We start from the raw sequence: 18678 nt of genomic DNA, 5'->3' as shown, positions 1-18678 counted from the left end.
CTTCAAAATAGTATCTAGCAGACTCCAGAAAGAAAAACGAAGGCTTCTACCTTATAGCTCAACCTGGTATAAGGTTATGGATGCTTTGCTTCCCTCAACATGTTTCACATTACAGCATGAACATACAGCTCAACATACAGATTTGAAATATATAGATAGCAAAATAATATGCAAACTAAAATTTAACAGAATTGCTGTTTCACATTAGTACAACCCTACTGACTCTAAAGAGACTGGACAAGTGGGCAGAATTCAATGCCTAGGAGGAAATCAAATGATAGATCTAGTATTTCATTTATTTTTAATAGGTATTTGGAGATATGATTTTCAGTACAGCTGAAGAAAACACAACTAAAATAGAGGCCAGATTTTCAATGACAACTTAGAAGTACTTAAAAAACAAAAATGAACATGACCTCAAAACATCAGGATGGCTTAGGACAATCTGAGCTCCCAATTCACAGATACCAATATTAAAAATACAAACAGAGGAAGAAAATTTTGGAAAAAGATACATTTCTTTTTTCTCATGAGAAAGCTTATGCTAGGATAGTAACCTGTTCCCATTAAGTCAGTGTTTTTTGTTGTCTCTGACTTGAATAGAAATATGATTAAAAGGACAGAGGAAACCTTGATTAAGAATTTTTATTCATATGCCTTTGTGAAAAAAGAAAAAAAAAGGGAAAATAAACATTTTCAAAACATAATTATTTCAAAATAGAATGCAAGCATATATTTATAGAAAATATAAAAATATATTGTTGAAGTGACTGTAAAGCACTACAGACTATTAGTGCAACTCTTATCATTTTTATGGAAAAGTAGGTATTAAACTTGTTTTCACACATTTATTTTTCAGATATGTGTGACATATTAAAAAAAAAGCCATCAATTATTTGGAGTAATTTTTTAATGTTATGCTTCTCAGTTCATTCAAATAATTTATCAAAACTACTGAAAGTTACTGTGGTGTCAAATTCTGCACCAATATCTACACAGGAACATTCCTAAGAAACTGAAGTACTAAGTTAGACAATTTGAAAGCTGGATTGGATGATATATACTATAGTGCTCTTACGTAAGCAAGCTGTTAGCATCGATGCTCCAGAACACATGCATGTGTAGATAGGGAGTGTAGATCCCCTGTGTGTCAAGTTGATGTGGCCTTTTAGAAAAATTTAAGCCCAGGTTAAGAAATTATTAGTGTGTAATCATGTGACAAGCCACAGATTTTCTGACAACATAGTACTCATGAATTACTGACAGCCCTTAGCTGAAACAGCTTGTGCCAAAGTCTGTGTACTGTGGATATGTAACCAATAAGAAATGATTGTCTGCATGAATTCTATACATCTTCTAGCTTTAAAACTTACCCAAATCTTGCATAAAAGACTTATGATCTATAAAGTAATGAATGAATTTCACTCATTCATCTATGTTTCATCTTCAGTAGATCACTATACAGTCATATTCCTCAATAATTAATCAAACCAGACCATAAACTTTTCTCCATCACTATGAAAAAGAGTGCTATTACTATTACAATTATTAATATATTGTGTATGTAGCAGGCTGACTGTTGTTTGTTTGGAGTTTCTATCACTATTTCTTGGATACAGACTGAGCCTCAATAATTTTGTGCAAACCAAGATGAGACTGAAATATGAAGAAAACTATATTCTGACCCGTCTGAAAATAAATACAAAAGATTTTCCACTAGCAAATAAATTGACTTTGTTCACTTTTCATCCTTCAATCAATAAATGAATGCGTAACTCATAATAAATGGCAATACTAATGTGAGTAAAGGCATCCACATGATTAAGGATTAATAAAGAAACAATAAAGAAACAATACAATAAATAGTATCTACATTTCCATATGAGCCATAAATTAATTATGTTTCTAAAAACAAAGCACATTTAATGAGCATATTTAAAGTTTGTGGAAAGAACTTTGAAACAGTTCCAAAGATGCAGGAGAGAACACAAGATATAATGTATGCATTTAATTGTTATTAGCCTTAATGTGTAAAATAAAAATCTACCTTAAAACTTTGGTATTACTGTGAATTAAGATGAAAGGCAGAACAGACTTCCTGTTAAATGCCAATGTAAATGCAAGAGGAGTGAAAACAAATGAGTAATGGAATGTTATAAATGCAAAAAAATGCACAAGACTAACTAGCTGCTATTTCAATGATTAGAGAAAGGAGTAGATTTATTAACTTACCCTCATCTTTGCACAAGCATCCTGTGTTGACTCTGTTCCTCTTAACTCTTTTACCAGCATAGAACCTAAATACTAAAATAAAAATCCATTAAACTTCATGTAGCTAAAATTCGAGAACAAACATATGTCTGCAGAGAAGCACTAAAAATACTTTAAATTACAGTAGTAGCCAACAGCCTAACGTTTTCTAATTTTAGATTTTTTTTACTCCCCAGCTCTCTGAGACATCATTTAAAACAGTGAGTATTAATCAACACTCTACATGAAACAGGAATGCACAACAATGAATATCTTAATTTAGATGGAGCCCTTAGAAAAATTACCTGTAAGTATTCTAGGTTATTTTAGTTATTTAAACATGGAAAAAACCCTTCTGATTTCATCTTAAAAATGTCCTATTTTTTTCTCATAAAAGAATAAATGGATCTGCCCCCCTGCCTTAGCAGTCATCAGGCAAGCCCTTACTGCTATGTATCCAGCCTTGTGGATGAAAGGGCAGCAGAGATGTTAACCTATGTGTGCCCACTCTGTAACTACTTTATCCACAGAGAGCAGAACCCAGTGTCAGCACACAGCAAAACTGAAGCTGAACTGAAATCGAGCTCCAATCACTATCTCCTTTCCACCTGCCTCTTTTCCATCGCATGTCTTGCTGGTGTGTGCAGCCTGAGCCCGCGCTTCTGCAGGCTGACAACAGGCTACATGCCCCTGGATTTGTTCACTAGGGGATGGAGAACTTCTCCATGCTGAGTGTAAAGTGAGCTGCCCCTACCTAGAGTAAGCTGACTACATCTTCATTGCCTTCCTCTGCTAGTAGAGAGGGACTCGTTACTGTCAGCAAGATTGTGCGAGCACCCCAAACATCCCACATTTTTCCTATATACGATACAGGCCTATGTGTTTGTGGATGGGCACTTGTTGCTATTGCTCAGAGACATCATTCTCACTGCAGCTCAATGCCGTGGCCCCTCTTAAAACCTCAATCCTATGTGAGCAACACAGGAGTGGAAGAAAAGTCAAATCACTGGTGAGAATGGGATGGGTGAGCAGTAAAAGAAAAGGCTCTGCGGGAGCTTCGACCCAGAGGAGGTCACCATGGTTAGGTGGCCTTTTTGCACTCTAACACCCCCATGAATCTAGGAAACTGTGTAAGCTATCCAAAGCAGGCAGTGAGCCGGTATCATCTTAAAAAAGAAGCGATCAAAAATAACTTCAGTTGTCGCTGAATGCAAATGGGAAATGAACAGAAAGTGTATTTGTTCAGCTCCTTGGTTTCTTGACCTAGACTGAGAGACTGTGTTTAAAACCTTCAGTTCACACTGTGTACCACAGGAGTCTCTGACCTGTAAGAAGATGTATAAATATTTCAGTGTAGACACTAGCCCACCCAGTAGATACTGAGAATCACCACACAGGGCATTGTAAACAGAAGAGTGAGCAGCACCAGTGCAACTTCATGAGTGCAGGTGGAAAGGAAGGATGAAGGGCACTCCTGGAGGACTGCAAATGTGAGCAATACTTAAACCAAACAGCTGTGAGTCCAGCTGGAGGCTTGATGATGACATGAATAGGGCATTGGGCATTAATTTGACAGGATGGCTTGACATTGCCCTTACAGAAGAACATCCAATTTAGAGCAAGCTCTGAAATTAGAAAATTAAACAAAGGCATATTGAGATGAACTGTATCTGTCTCTGGGTTCTTTGCCGTGTGACACCTTTGCTATCACTGGCAAATGATAGCAAATGATTATTCCCTGGAAAGAATGCAACTCAGTTCTTCAGATGTTGTTAGATGATGGCTCAACAACTTAATATTTGCATGAAAGCTACTGCTGAGATAGGCATGAGAGACAAATGCGGTGCTTTTGCACTCATGGCAGAACAAGAGGAAGAGACATTCCTGTTCCTTCTGCACAGCAGCAAAAAATCCCAGCTCTAGGCATTCAAAAATGTTTCCCAGGGAGGACTGCAGAATAAACAAGCAAATCACACAGGTACTGCCCAATTAAGTTGTCAAAAAAATGTGAAATCCTGGGAGGGAATTCTGCTTCCCTCAGATTTCTTGGGTTCACAGCATTGTTCCTTTTCGAGGACTCAGAGAATATGGCAGGAATATTCTCCCATGTATGTCCTTCCATGGAGAGATGATATCCAACACCCCATTGGCTGAATGATGTAAAATATAGTAAAAGCTGCCACTCATTATTCCATCTTCTACTCTATATTTATAGTCAGTATTTTACTCTATACTCGTAGTCATTACATATCCTGTAGCTGAGACAAGGCACTGGTGCACAGTCTTTAGGAAAGAAAGAAATTTCTTTAAAAGAACTGTAATTTTGATATTTTGCTAGTATCTCTATCCTGTTCATCCCAACTTCCACTTCAGCAGAAGGCTGTAGTCATAATCTATTATCAATGCACCTCTCAAAGATCTTATTTGGAATTTACTTCTGGATCAAATAGGGAAATAAGGGGCTAATCCATTCACTATAAAGAAAAGTATGAAAAATACCTTAAAACGTAAACGTAATGAAACTTCCCTTTGAATCAGAGATGCTGCACATAGGAGGACCACTGGGACATGGACTGAGAGCAGATAATATGAAGCTTGGCTTGCTGACGAAGGCTGGAAGGTCTAGCTACCCTTCAAGAATAACTACTACATTCATGGTACTTCTGCCCCTGAAGCTGTAATGGAAGGTACAGATGTGCCCTGGGGAGCCAGGTCTGTGCCTCTTCTACTACCCGCTGAGTGGAAGCCAACCTCTGTCAATTCTGCACTTACTTGGTCCTTAATTCCTGCCTTCCAGGGCATACTGTAACTCAGGCTCAGCGGCCCCCCGCTCTCCTAGTTTCTGATAATCATTCTCTTAAAATGTACAGTGGTTTCAAGCCTGTCCTGCTGAAGAGGATCCCATAGCCTCAAGGAGTGGTTTAACTCCCATGTATGCACTGCATCTTCCGTTTTATAGAATGGTCAGCCTTGCTTCATGAAGTGCCTGCCTCTGAAAAGAACAAGGCGGCCTGGATCCCAAGTGGATGGAAAAACATCTGTTAATTTGTACACTGGTTTCCAGCAAAGACGGAAGGAAAAACGTAACCGTTTAAATGGATGCACTGAGTCACCTGACTCACCTCAGGAGGCACCAAGGAGGACCAGCCCCTCGCCACTGACCGCGCAGTGTACTCTGTGCTTACTTCAGAAAAGTGTTTGCCATTTTAGAAAAAGTCTTCTAATATGACTTTCTATACTTGAGGAGACCTTCCTCTCATTCACAAGGGTTTATAACAGACAAAGAACACTAATTACATTTCGCTGTAGACAGAAATTCAGTTTCTTCAGGGATAGGGTTACAGCTCTGGGGAGGTACAGATGTTCCCTGCCCTGAATACTGCTCCTGCTACTTGAAGCAGTCACCAGTCTGGGAGAGTTTTCCATGTTACCTTATCCTATGGATTAGAAACACCACTTCGGGAACATGACTTCCATCTTCCCTAGCTCCTTTGCCCCAAACTAGGTTTCTGAAATCCAGGCAAAGTAATGGGTACATGAACTGCTCTACATTAAGCGCAAAGGTAGGTACAAGGATTCCATCTTATATTGTTTTACTGCTTTTCTGTTATCAAACCCTACTACTAGACTGGTGTATGTGAAGGAGAAAAAGGAGATAAGGGTGTCTTCTCTCACTGTTACTTCCACAGCCCTTAGCCTCTGTGAAGTGATGGTGTCATTTCTCTAATCATTACATGGGCTGCCAATATATGATGAAAATTCATAGCAAAAGTACTGTGCATGTTTGATGCTTATTTATTAAGATTACATTAATCCAGAGGAAGAGGCCTGTTTCATTAAAAGTGACTGACAAAATATTATAAATGAAAACATCCCACTTTGTAAAATTGCAGATTAATATGATCTACTCCAAACCAAACCACTACACTTATCAACACTTACAAATGCCTTATAATCACATGACTGGAAGATGAGTTTCTCTGGATGATGTTGCCAGTACTGTACAGGTGTTGAAGCTGTGGCTTCATTTGGAGGTCTCAAGGTAATTGAAGGCTCTCCCCAGTCTCCTGTCTGAAAATCACAGATATTAAAAATATTAAAAAGTTGCAGCCAAATTTGTTATAAAGTAGCCCTCCACTGCTGTGCTCAATTAACAGTAATGTGTTTTTATACATAGAGTCATGTAACTAAAATAAAGGAATAAAAATTCTACAGCATTTTTCATTATTTAAATTATAATTAAAAGTCATCTACTACAGTGTTTAATGATGCTTTAATTAAATCAATTTACTTTTAGAATAAAATCATTAGGCACCTGAAATATTTATGAAAAACGACTGTTTACAATACATGTATGCGGATGAGAGCACTTGAAAAAAAACACAAGATGCACAAAAATGCCATTCACAAATTCCTCTATGTGTTTTACAAGCTTTTCTACACAATTAATGTCTTCCATTATTCAGCATAAATTAGTAGTAACTAACTTTTCTAAATGGCTAAAAATTTGAGACCTTGCTTTGATCTGAAGACTTACACATTCTTCAGACACATATGGCATTCTTTATTCTCTTTATGAGCATTTACTTTGATCACCTTTTCCTATGTCTCATTGTGAAGTTAACCACATTGCTACACCATCCTTCTTGATATGAATGATTGTCTTCCTAGATCTGTCATCTCCTCCCTTTTCCTCAAATCCCTAAAGAACATGGGTAATACTGAAGTTTGTGGCTGAACTCCTCTCAGGACACTCTTCCCCATTCTGAGAAGAGATATTGCAGACACCTCTACAGACATCCCATGGCTGTGCTGGTCTGGGTCTTACCTGCTGGAGCACATTTCAGACATGATTTCATTGCACCAGCACTGACCTCTGGACCCTTCAGGGATCCTTCTACCTTGTAGGCTCATAGGGACAACTATTCTTTCGAGGTTATGTGTTTTTTAACTGTGATCTCACCCCTTTTTGGTTCTCATCTGTCAATCCCCATCCCCATTTCCAAAACACAGGCCCCCAGTGTTACTGCTGAACCAACATGAGCTCGCTCCAACCAAAGATGATACATGGATGGATTCTTCCTCCTCTTCCCTCTGCCCTTGGCCCCACTCCTCTTCAACCTCTGAGAGGCTGGTCCATCTCAGACTTCCTCTTACCCTCTCACTCTGCCTTTTAGGGATCAGATTTCTCTTTCCTGATCTTTCTTCCTCACTTGCTTATTTTCCCTCCAATGGCTTTACTCTCCTATGTGATTATTTCAATTTGGAGTACACTACCTCCTTTATCTGTCCATATTTCTTTGTATTTTCTGTGTGTGCAATGTTATTAAAATTTGTATGGAAAGTAGCATTGGTATTTCTCATAGAGTATGGCTAGAAGTTAATAAAAAGTTGAAACACATGAAAAAAATACTATTGAAGACATTCAAAAGTCTGGCAAATTGTAACATCCTACTAATTAAACCAGGACAGAGTAAACAAAACAAGTACATCATTTTCATGTGTCACAAAATAATGAAATGACATACATTTGCACAACTTTGCAATGAAAAGCAAGAGATAAATCTGGAAACATCAACATTACCCTGCCAATATGGTAACTTCAAGCAAGTGAACATCATTAAACAAGTCAATCCCACTTAATGTTGACACTATTAGCACATCTACAAATCATACCATATTGTAATTTTGGTTTTGCCTAGTTAAATTGTCTATATTGTATAGATATGACTTCAAGCTCGAACTTTGAAAGGAAAGCAGCAGCAGAAATTGCTCCAATTTTTGGCATTCTGTGTCCACAGAAATGAAACCTTTTGACCACTAATTTATAAAGCCTTTCATTATATTTAATCTGAAGTAAGAGTCTGAGTAAGAGCTCTTTTCTCAAGAAGTAGTTCTCCTTATAAAATATGGATGCAACCGTATTAAAAGCGATAAGGATATGAATCCTTATTAGTGGAGTTTATATTTGACTACAAGAGAAGTTGAAATGCAAATTACATTACACATTCTCACATGCTCAGTGTCTGCTGTGCACTGCTCAAGGCCCCTAACTAACAGAACACTTGAAATGGACTTTTGTTTTTCCCTAATGAAGTTATACTGCAGTACATTCTGTATAAGGAAACTATTCTCAGGAGGAAAATCCATTTAGCAAAAGGATATTGTAATGGAAGAGTAAACTCAGGACAAAGGAGCTAAAAAGTACATCCTTTGACCTTTCATCTTCCCTCCCTGGAAGCCTGGGGGGTCTCTGTGAGGTAGGAGCAGAGTTTCTACAGTAAAAGTGACTTTGGGTGGTGCTCCACACTGTTCTGTTGCATTGGTTTACAAATGACTTTCCTCACATGTGGAAAATGGATAGTCCAGACAAATTGAGAGAGATACATAAGGAATAAAATGAAAACGTCATTTAACAGTTTGACTCACTTCTACATGAAAGGTATTAATAGCAGGATTTAAAAACATGAAAAACTGCATCCGTTCTGTCTGCAAACAGAGAACAGTAGCAAGAGAAACAGCAATCACCTCTCTTATTGGCTCTGTTTTATGAAGGAGCTAAGAAGCAATAATCATAAGGAAATGAGAAGTAATCTTCAACCAGACTAATAAAGCTAGAATACAATATAGTTAGAGAGGATTGCGCAGGCCATTCATTTGTATTCATTAATTACTCTATTAATATATAAGATCATCCAAGTAAAGACCGTATTCTTTTTAGATTAAACAAAACAGAACTGATAAGATTATTATATGTCTCTCTGGGATGATCTAGACACACAATACAGCTGAGATTAAGGGGATGTAGAATTTAGAGATACAGAATTTCTGTATCTGGCAGTTGCAGCTGAAGACCTTTCATGTATCTCAGCATGTCTTGTAAAAGGAGCAGTTATTAGGAAAAGCTGCATACAAATTAAATATCATCAGTATAGATTATTTTGATGGATGAAGGAGGAGATGTGTTATACAAGAGCCATAAAAATCTATTTTGTGATTATATTATAAATGTTTTTTAATATTCAGTAGAAGTGGTCTCTGGTCTCATTTCCTTTTGTTTGTTTCTTATAGAACTTTTAACATTTTCACACTGTGATAGTGCCAGTATTCATTACCTATTTAGCCTGAATTATAGCAGGGAAAGCTCCAAAGCCCAGTTCCATGAAGATATTTAGAAGTCTAATTCCCACTACATATTCCCCATCCAATCTTTTTTTTTCTTTCCCCCAAAGGGGAAGAAAAGCATTTAAACAAGATTTAGACACCTAAAACCTAAATACTTTCATAAATCCAGGACTAAAAGACTCTAAGGAGGAGAGGAAAAAAAAAAAAAAAAAACCTCTTCAGCTGAGTCACTCTTGTCAGATACTAAAATGCTTAGATTTAGGAAAATAATGGGTGTGTGATGGTGGCAATTAACTTCTGTTAAAATGCATAGTGGCATCTCCTAATTTTAGAAAAGACTTGAGAAGACAGTGAAATCTAGGGTAGAAAAATATGAATTATTAGGAGTTTCATATCTGAGAACTTGTTTGGAACTAACTTGTGGTTTATATGTAGAACTTCACGCCTTTCAGAAATATTTACATCATTTTCAAGCACTATGGAAATGCTTGTAAATTTGGGTACAGGACCAAGTATGAATTTTGGTTTAGATCTTTAAAAATACAGATGATGTAATAAAGATTTTCCAGTTTGAATATTCCATTTGAAATTAAAAGATCTAATCAAACATTTAAGCTTATGCATTTATTACGACACAGCAAACACAGGGGACTTTTTATCTATCAGATGAAGCGGAAAGGCAAGGGAGAAATTTATTCCTCACCTAACTTCACAGCTCACCTGATTGCCGTGCAATTCGAAGACAGAGAATTTACATTACAAACCGCATGCAAGCAGTAATCTCAGCACGACCTTTGTAAAACCTAAAATCTCCTTTATGAAATCTCTCCTTCCTAAGCTCTGCTGTTGAAACGTGCAGTGAAACCCCCTCCGCGCCCTCCCGAGGAATCGCCCGGTTCCGAGCGGCTCGACGCCTTCGGCGGGTGCGGAGGACTCGCGGCTCCCAACTTTGCACCTGGTAGAGCCGCGTGCCTCGTTATGGTAACAGGCATTAGTTGCCATGGCAACGCTAAATTGGAGCATGCACAGATCTGATGCTTTTTGGCTGAAGAAATTAATATCTTCTCTCTGTAAGAATTTTTCAGCGTTCCATGGACCAGCCAAATCCTGATTCTTTGCTTCTTTTTTTTTTAATCCTTACTATTTATGACAGAAATTTTCCTAGTTCCTCACAGCTTTTTTTGGAGGGGGGAGGGGTGAAGAAAGAGAGGGATATTTGGAGCTGGCTCTTGGTGTACTTATATTTTAACCATTTCTAAAGCTCAGTAGTCAAAATGGCCTCTCTGAAAGCAATAATCCAAGAAGGCAGCTATATGTCAGGTGTTAAGATGTATTTGTGGACCTTCTCAAGAACTACGTCTAGGGAAATGAGACTTATCACTGTGCAATCCTGACAGATAACCAGCTTTGCTGTCTCTTGAACAGCCGATAACTTTGTGACACAAGTTGTTGGCTTGTAGAGCACCATGAGGGCTCCCTCTCGTTCCCCTCAAATGCCTTCCTGCTCTTGCAAAGGCCTGCAAGCTCTACTGGATTAACACAGAAGGGGCTGCACGACACAGTGTGGGAGTGAAACTGTGCAAACCGAGCGGTTGACACTGTTTCTGGCTTTGAGATCATGAGCAAACACACACATCGGGAACAGAAGTCAAAGCTCCCAGCGAGCGAGGCGGCCATGGAAAAATCCCCATCCTTCTTGGGGGTGCAGCACACGGCCAACACACGCTCATCACACGCCACGATACATGGAGGCATGTACATACAACCCCAGAAGAGAGCGGACATGTACAAACCATGTTGTCATTTCAGCAACGTGACACCCGGAGATAAGACCATAGCAACAGACTGCACATCCAGAGAGGGACAACATAGCCATTTATCGTTGTGTCTTACATTATGAACCTGGTGAATCGAAGAGAAAGGATATCCTGCATTCTGGTTGGTCCATATCTCACAGACAGAGGACTGCTAATATAAACAGAAAACTATATCTCATCTTGCAAATATTAGTGCACCACGAGTGCCAAAAGGCAAGAATAATTAAGAAAAGGAATGCATTGACATGAAAAGAAAAAAAAAAAAAAGAAAAGAAGTAAAGCAGCTATGAAGAGTAAGTTTTTATTTATTTGCTGACAAAATGCTCTTGGTATGCCTGGAAGGGAACCTAGCTTATCCAGAGACTTCAGAAGAGGTTTCATGCTGTGAGTACAAGAAAACATTTTAATCAGGAGTGCTGGTGAAGTCAAGAGATAAAGTTATGCAGGCATAAACAGAACATGTAGAGAGCATAAGAAATATTGGTTACTTTTACTTTTTGGCAGGGAAGAGGTTTTGAATCAACATCCCAATTAAGTTTTAAGTCTTGGGTCTCACTCTGCTGGCAGCAGTTTGGTTCACATGGAGAGGGGAGGGAAAAGTCTGGCAGGACAGTCTACAGGAAAAATCAGTTTTCACAGTAACAACCACCAGCAAAGTAAATACATTGCAATTAAGTAAAGCAGTCACCCACTACCTCCTGCAAATAGCAGTTCCTTCTCATACAAAGACATAGCTAATATTACCTGTGGTATTGATCAGTGCCCCACTCTGCAACTGAAGGATTCCAGTCTACCTTCTACATTACTTTGCAGATAGTTTGTAGCAGCAAAGCAAAGTAAGCCCTAGCAAAAGCAGCAGAGCTAGACCCCAGCATTCACTGGCATCTTTCACATATTTCCTTGTTTGGACAATCATCAAGAAAGCATCTGTGACACCGCAGCAAAAGCGAAGATAACATTTTACAGTAGCCAGGCAACTAAAACAAAGCCTCAGACGTAAGAACTGCCCACAGTATCTTAGGCAGGCAGCAACAGAAGGCACTAAACACATACGAAAAATGCAATTGCAGCATCCAGAATAGCTAGCAATTAATATATCAGTAGTTTAACAAAAGGAGAGTGTTCATTGCCAGTGCTTATTATCAGCAGCAGGAATTCAGCATCGATGTTCAAAACAGATAACCCAGAGAAGCGCAACTGTGTGCAGAAACATGAGGCTGGCTCTTACCTGTTGTAGTCTGCAACCTGGCTTCCTGGCTGGTGACAGACCAAGCAATGGTCCTGCTTGCTGTCAGGGCAGGCTGGCATCCTCTGCAGTGACTAGCGACCACTGCCAGGAAGGCTGGGGGCCAGCTAACATTGCTAACTGTTCCAAGTTGAACAGTTTGCTTTCCAAGTTGAAATGCATGTGCACACACACACATCCCTTCCCCGCCAGCTTCATTAATTTTTAAACTTTCCTATATCTGGTTCCTTTCTTCTCCCTCATTGTTGTTTGCTGTGTTATTTGCACTGCCTCGGTGGTGTGCCTGGCTTTACATTTTGATAGATAATGAAAGCTTTGCCTCTGCTTTTCTGTCCTCTGCAGCTTGCTACAAAACAGTTCTCCCCCATGAGATAAATGCAAAGCTGATAGCAAAGCCCACTCCAGTTTTCTTCCACGGCACCTTCGCAAAGGCATTTCACTTCTTGCCACTAAGTGCCTTTCTTTGGCACTTCTTTGGAGAGAGAAGAGCACATGAAAGCAGATGTTTGGGGCCTTGGGTGCAGATCTCAGCTCCAATGACTGTTTAAGCAAACTGCTTTCACCACTCTGGCCTATCCTCAGAATTAGAGGTTAAATCAGTGATTATGTGAAATTATTTTTAAACGCAGGTGACTCATTTCACCTGTATTTATTTGGCTGGAGGAGGACCAGCCAAACTGAGAGAAATTTTCATGGGATTGTGTGAATGCCCATTCAGATGTACAGTATTTCACAACTCATTACTCAGTTTTGCACTCACTAACGTCTGAATGACTAAGAAACGGAAATGCAGTATGCAAGCAGCATTACTTTGGGAAAGGTAATGGAATTTAAATTCAGAAACCAACCTTTTCCTTACATCACTATAAAAATATTTAGCATTTGCTGTATATATATTTTATGTTTTCAAAGTGCTGATTTTTTTAATGAATTACAAAACTGAGAAGTACTTAAAGTTGCATGCCCCTGCACCGAAGAGGAAGGAGCCAAGAAATGGAAAAAGGTTAAGTGAGTATCTGAGGCCAGAAAATAGGCAGTGGGAGGGAGAGTTTGGATTAGACTTCAAAACACTTCTAATTTTCAGTTCCCAAAACATATGGCATCAAAAAGAAGGAAAAGAATTAAATCTGTTCATGTACTTACACCACAACAAAACGGAAATACACTTGGGTCCTTAATACCACTGACACAAAAGGCTCTGTGAGAAAGAGTTTAACAAATAAGATTTTCCTATAGAAAAGGTCCTGTTAAAGGACAGGCAAAAAATACAGCATCAGCTATGCTGTGATTAGTAGTGAACATGCACTAACCTTGTTCTTCCCCAAAAGATAAATGCTATGAATAACATTTCAACAAGCCTGTATACGTACATTTTTGTGGTGTCATGCTCAATTCAATAGCTGTCAAAATCACCTGCATGGAACACTGTCCCAGCATATTCCCTGGAGGAGAAAAGTCTGACGGATGGCAGGGGTCAAGAAAAGGAGGACCCGAATGGCCCGCACAGCTACTGTGGCACACGCGGCTGGTCGGGCTGCTCAAGGGAGGGCAGGGAGGCTCCCTCAACCACTCTCCACCGACCCGTTCTCTTCCTTGCCCAGCAATCACAGTCTCGTGATACATTGTCTTTTAAAAAGGTTGTTTAAGGAAAATTTTACTAATTTTACAGATATTTAGACCTCCTTGATTTCATGAGAACACATTCATGTAAGAAATGCTACTTCATATTGTCCCTGCTAATTTCCTCTGTGATAAAGGCAACAGAGCATAATTATTTCAGACATCTGCTGTAAAGGCAGTGGCCAATCCCATTACAAAGTGTTTGCACGTTCCCACCTGCTTTAATTCTTTTTAATTACTAGCATATTTACTGAAAAAGCCATAGGACAAGACATATGCAGGTCTTCACAGCTGTGGGCTGTGTTGGAGACAATGTAGCGTTTCAAAAAGGTGACCAGAATTACCTGAGGAGAATTTCCTTGCAGATAGGAAAGAACTTGTTAATATCCTGAATGGAGAATGTACTGAAAGTGATCACAAACTACTAAAACTGATCATGGCAATATACTTTTTAAGGAAAAGAAAGAATGAAAGCAACAGAACAACAGAAAAGTGTCTGAACAGAAGATCAAGTAGGTGTGATGTAATCCGGACGTACTGAGCACAGCTCAATGAATTTCACCCTATAGCACATAAGAAAATGTCAAAAAAAAAAAAAAAAGGCAGGAAGACCATTGAAAGCATCAAAGAAAAGCCAAAAGAATATTTAAGATGGGAGAAAAAGAAGATTCTGAAAATTATGGCTAGCCTAGCTGCAAGGACCAGAGAATTATTAGATTTTTGTTTCTTTTCTTTTAATCCAGACTCACTGTCCCCCTCCTCTTGTGGCCTATAAGATCCTCTGACATTGCACCTGGATTCATAAAGTAAATATACCGGAATATGTGCATAAAACTGTGTCTACCTCGCTCTTTATATTTTCATATATAGCTGTATTTACACACACATATACAAAATTGAGGCTAACGAACGATCTTGCGTGAAATAAGTTAGCCTGCAGAGCATCTATACGCCTAGAAAAATTTAATATGTTTATAGTGAGGCTGTCCAGTATGAATCATCTCAAATCAAATTTCTTTCTTTCGTTGGAAAGCTGGCCTACTAGATAAGCAACTGCAAGGAGAAGCACAGTAGGACTCCAACACTGATTGCAAGGCTTCTGATGGGGCATCACATGGCATGTGCTTATGATAATAAGCAAACTAGCTTGAATCAAAATGCAGTGGTTGCACAGGAAGTTTAAATATACATTTAAAGAATAATTATCAGTATTTAAACACAACTGGACTGGAATATACCAAGGGAATCAGCAGGAGTCTGTTCTAGAGGCTTGCATGAGAGCTCACTGGGGATAAACCAGAATTCAAGGGCTTTCTAGAAGTGGGTAAGAAAAGAAAATGGATCTGATGAACTGCAAATGTCAGTGAGATTAATTTCAGTAAGACAAGAGTATTGCTTTGGAAAGTAAGATTAAATACACAAATAAAATACATAATAACCTATTAGAACAATTTCATGTGAGGGAGAAGACACAAAGAAGTTTCAGTATATATTTCCAGTATATAAACTGGAAGTTTCAGTATACTACTAATTAAATATGGTGTCTCCAAGGCTGTAAATAAATAATTCATAGGATAATTCAGGTTAGGGCCCTCAGGATGTCTTTAGCTCAACTTCCTGGTCAAAGTATAGTCAGCTGTGACCAGGTTGCTCCAAGGATGGAGACTGCCCAGATGCTCTGGGCTACGGGCTGCATAGCTTGACTATATTCACAGGGAAAAAGCTTCTCTTTGCATCCTGTTAGAGCCTCTCTTGCTTCAATTCATGTCTCTGAAACTGTCTCTTCTCCAACCAGCCCTGTTCCATCAGCCTCTCCTCAAGGGACAAATGCTCCACCCCCAACCATCTTTGTGGACCTTTACTGAATTCCCTCTTTCTAAATAAAAAGGATGTACTTAATAAAAGGAACATAATATAAGACATGGTAAGGAATTTTTGATCCATACATTCCCCACCAGTGAGTGGGGCATGTGGGGCAATGTACAGTTTTGGCCACTGCACCATATAGAGGATGGAAGATGGGAATTGAGGAGAGAACGACAACAGTAGACACAAGTCTAGAGAAAACAAGGCAGGACCATGGTTAGATAACCATGAGTCTTGTGGGGGTCTAGTCACAGCTGAGAGCAGGAAGCTGATGACTCCTGATCACCTTCAGGCAGAGGAGCTGCTTTCGCTGCCTTCTCCAAATATCTCCTGCAAGGCTCGCTCACTCTTACACGCCTCTGCTACAGGGAAGCCACATTACTGAACACAATCAGTGTGCCTATTTCCTCTCCTCTTCCAATGCTGTGTCTCGACGAAGGGCTGAGTCTTGGGAAATTGCTCCCATCTCCTGACGCTTCAGTTCCAATGAAGCACAGAAGTGAGAGAACGAAACAACAGCACACCCTCGCTAAGTACATTTCAGTTTATCTCAAAAAATTAGGAGAATTTTGGATCAAATCCCAGAAAATCATTCCTGACATGTCAAACAATATTTAAAGGTGCAAGTGCCAAAAGAAACAAATGACATTGGATGAACGGGGCTGTTCAGCCTCTTTTATAATTTTTGCTCCAAATGTATTAGGACTGGGGGAGAACAGTTGTGTAGTCTCAATAGATGTTGCTTTCCCAAATGTTCCCAAAACTCTGAGGAGAGCTTGTCTTACAGACAGAAATAAATGCATATCTCCTTTCAAAAACAAAGCCTTCAGAGCTGGAGAGTGAAATTTCAAATGAGTGTATCTTTTATAGAAGCAGAAATTAGAAATATCAATTCTTATTAGAACAAGAATATTATATTATCTTTTGCATTGTTGTATTTCTTTTGCTCTTGCTGAAAGTCCTTTGCATGGCGGTTTCCAGGAAAGCGCTGTGCTTCCAGGAAGGCAGAGCATGGATACCCTGCCCCAGGTCAGTGCTCCCTGTCAGCAGCTCTCATGCTCTTACGAGGAGTGAGCTACAGCCGCAGTGCCCACACACAGTCACTGGAGGAAGGGAGACAACTCGCCCACGGTCACATCAAGCCATCAAAGCTGCCTTGTAGAGCTAGTAGCAGAGCTGGGAGCGCAGCCCTCCCTCCTGCGGCGCAGCCCGGTACATCACCTGGTGCCTGTTGCACAGAGGATGGTACTTTGCAAATGATGGAAAAGAGAGTCATAACACACCTATGTTTCTCTCACAAGCAGCTGAAGTCCTCCTTCAGTGGACTGCTGTGATAGAGATCTTCTCTGAAAAACAGTCCATTTTCAGCCTGTTTCTTAGTTACTTACCCTAGATATGGGTTGCTGTTAGTGAGGGAGGGAAATCTTTTGAACCCACAAACTCTCAGTGCATGATCTTTTCCAGGAGCTCAAAAATATAGACATTAGATACCAAATTCTGCTTCGACACTGAAATATTCAGTTTTCCATTAGAACAGAGCTTCTTCTATTAGAAGAGAGTAGAAGAAACTACCTCACCATCTCCATTTTTCATATAATCCTAATGTTGAGCTTCTAGCTCACAAGCTGAATGTTAAAAACAGTACATTAATAAAGAACATCTGTCCCCAACTTGAAGGAACATCTGTCCCCATCTTGGTGTAGTATTTATGGCAATAATTTGGATCATTAGTACCAAATATAGAAATGACTTCCTTAATTCCATATGCTGAAGCAGCATGTAGGTATGATCCACATCGCACAGTTTTATTTCTAAAACTCTCTAATAGTTTTGGAAAAAAAAGTATCATTTTATTTGGATAGAAATTACTCACATTTTTCACAATATCTTTATCAGTTTACTTGGCCACATTAAAAACGCAATACTGAGAGTTTTAATGATGTAAATCTGTTGAAATGAATTTAGGGTTAAAGATAGCAATATATGATATTAATATTTATCTGAGCTGAAGAGACAACTGATGCTACTGTCAGTAACATCTATGTCAAACAGGTAAAATAAAAATAGATTCAGTTAACCATTTTTCTTTTGATATTAAATTGAAGGTCTTTAAGGTTCAGTCATCTTTCTATATTTAAAAATAAAATGCAATTTCAAATATAAACCTTGGATTTTACATAGTTTTCTTAAAAATGACTCTTTTCATCATCAACTGTACACTTTTTTTTTCATATCAAAAAAGCAGAAGTAAGAAAACCTTAGAAACAAGAACAGAATGAAATAACCGAGATAACCATATTCTAGTTTCCTATATCCACTGTAATATTAAAGAATTCTGTTATTTCATGTGCAATTTCAACCATTCACAAAATAAAATATTCTTCATTGCTTCTTATGCAGGCTTATCTAATACACCAATCTTTTCCCAGACATTTTTCTTCTTTCACTACAATACTTAATCCCTTCAAAGTAGAGAAGGAGAAAGAAAAATATACAAGAAACAGGCAAATAGAAATACCATACTGTGGTTAAAATTTAAAAACCTAAACACATTTCTTGTAAGACATCCCTTCTACTTTTGGCTTGCTGCAAACTTCCTGTGCCATCTTAGCCAACTAGCAGCATTCCTGTACCTCATTTTTTCTAGCTGTAAAATGAAAAATATGTTTTTAAGCTATCTAGCCCTGCAGATCCATGGGAAAATATGAAGGCATTAATGTCTGTAAAGGATTTGATAGATGTTAGAGAGCTGAA

General features: G+C 38.8%; 1 protein-coding gene across 9 annotated transcripts in view; it reads right to left on the bottom strand.

Annotated features, from left to right (window-relative positions):
• The window catches only part of ANKS1B (ankyrin repeat and sterile alpha motif domain containing 1B), a 404144-nt gene that overhangs the window by 24260 nt on the left and 361206 nt on the right, over positions 1 to 18678 (bottom strand). For 5 of the 9 annotated variants that reach the window (XM_088532904.1, XM_088532905.1, XM_088532902.1 and 2 more), the window contains 3 exons: positions 11269 to 11343; positions 6193 to 6321; positions 2233 to 2304 (listed from right to left, as the gene is read on the bottom strand). In XM_088532904.1, coding sequence (XP_088389030.1) covers positions 2233 to 2304; positions 6193 to 6321; positions 11269 to 11343 — 276 coding nt within the window. The remainder of the gene's footprint in view (positions 1 to 2232; positions 2305 to 6192; positions 6322 to 11268; positions 11344 to 18678) is intronic. The other 4 variants (XM_088532909.1, XM_088532903.1, XM_088532910.1 and 1 more) reach the window with 2 other exon arrangements.

The sequence above is a fragment of the Tinamus guttatus genome, unplaced genomic scaffold (genome assembly GCF_059628265.1).
Source record: "Tinamus guttatus ecotype Peru unplaced genomic scaffold, ASM5962826v1 Tinamus_guttatus_pri_ptg000472l, whole genome shotgun sequence".
Lineage (NCBI taxonomy): Eukaryota > Metazoa > Chordata > Aves > Tinamiformes > Tinamidae > Tinamus > Tinamus guttatus.
This window is presented reverse-complemented; position numbering and strand designations above follow the sequence as displayed.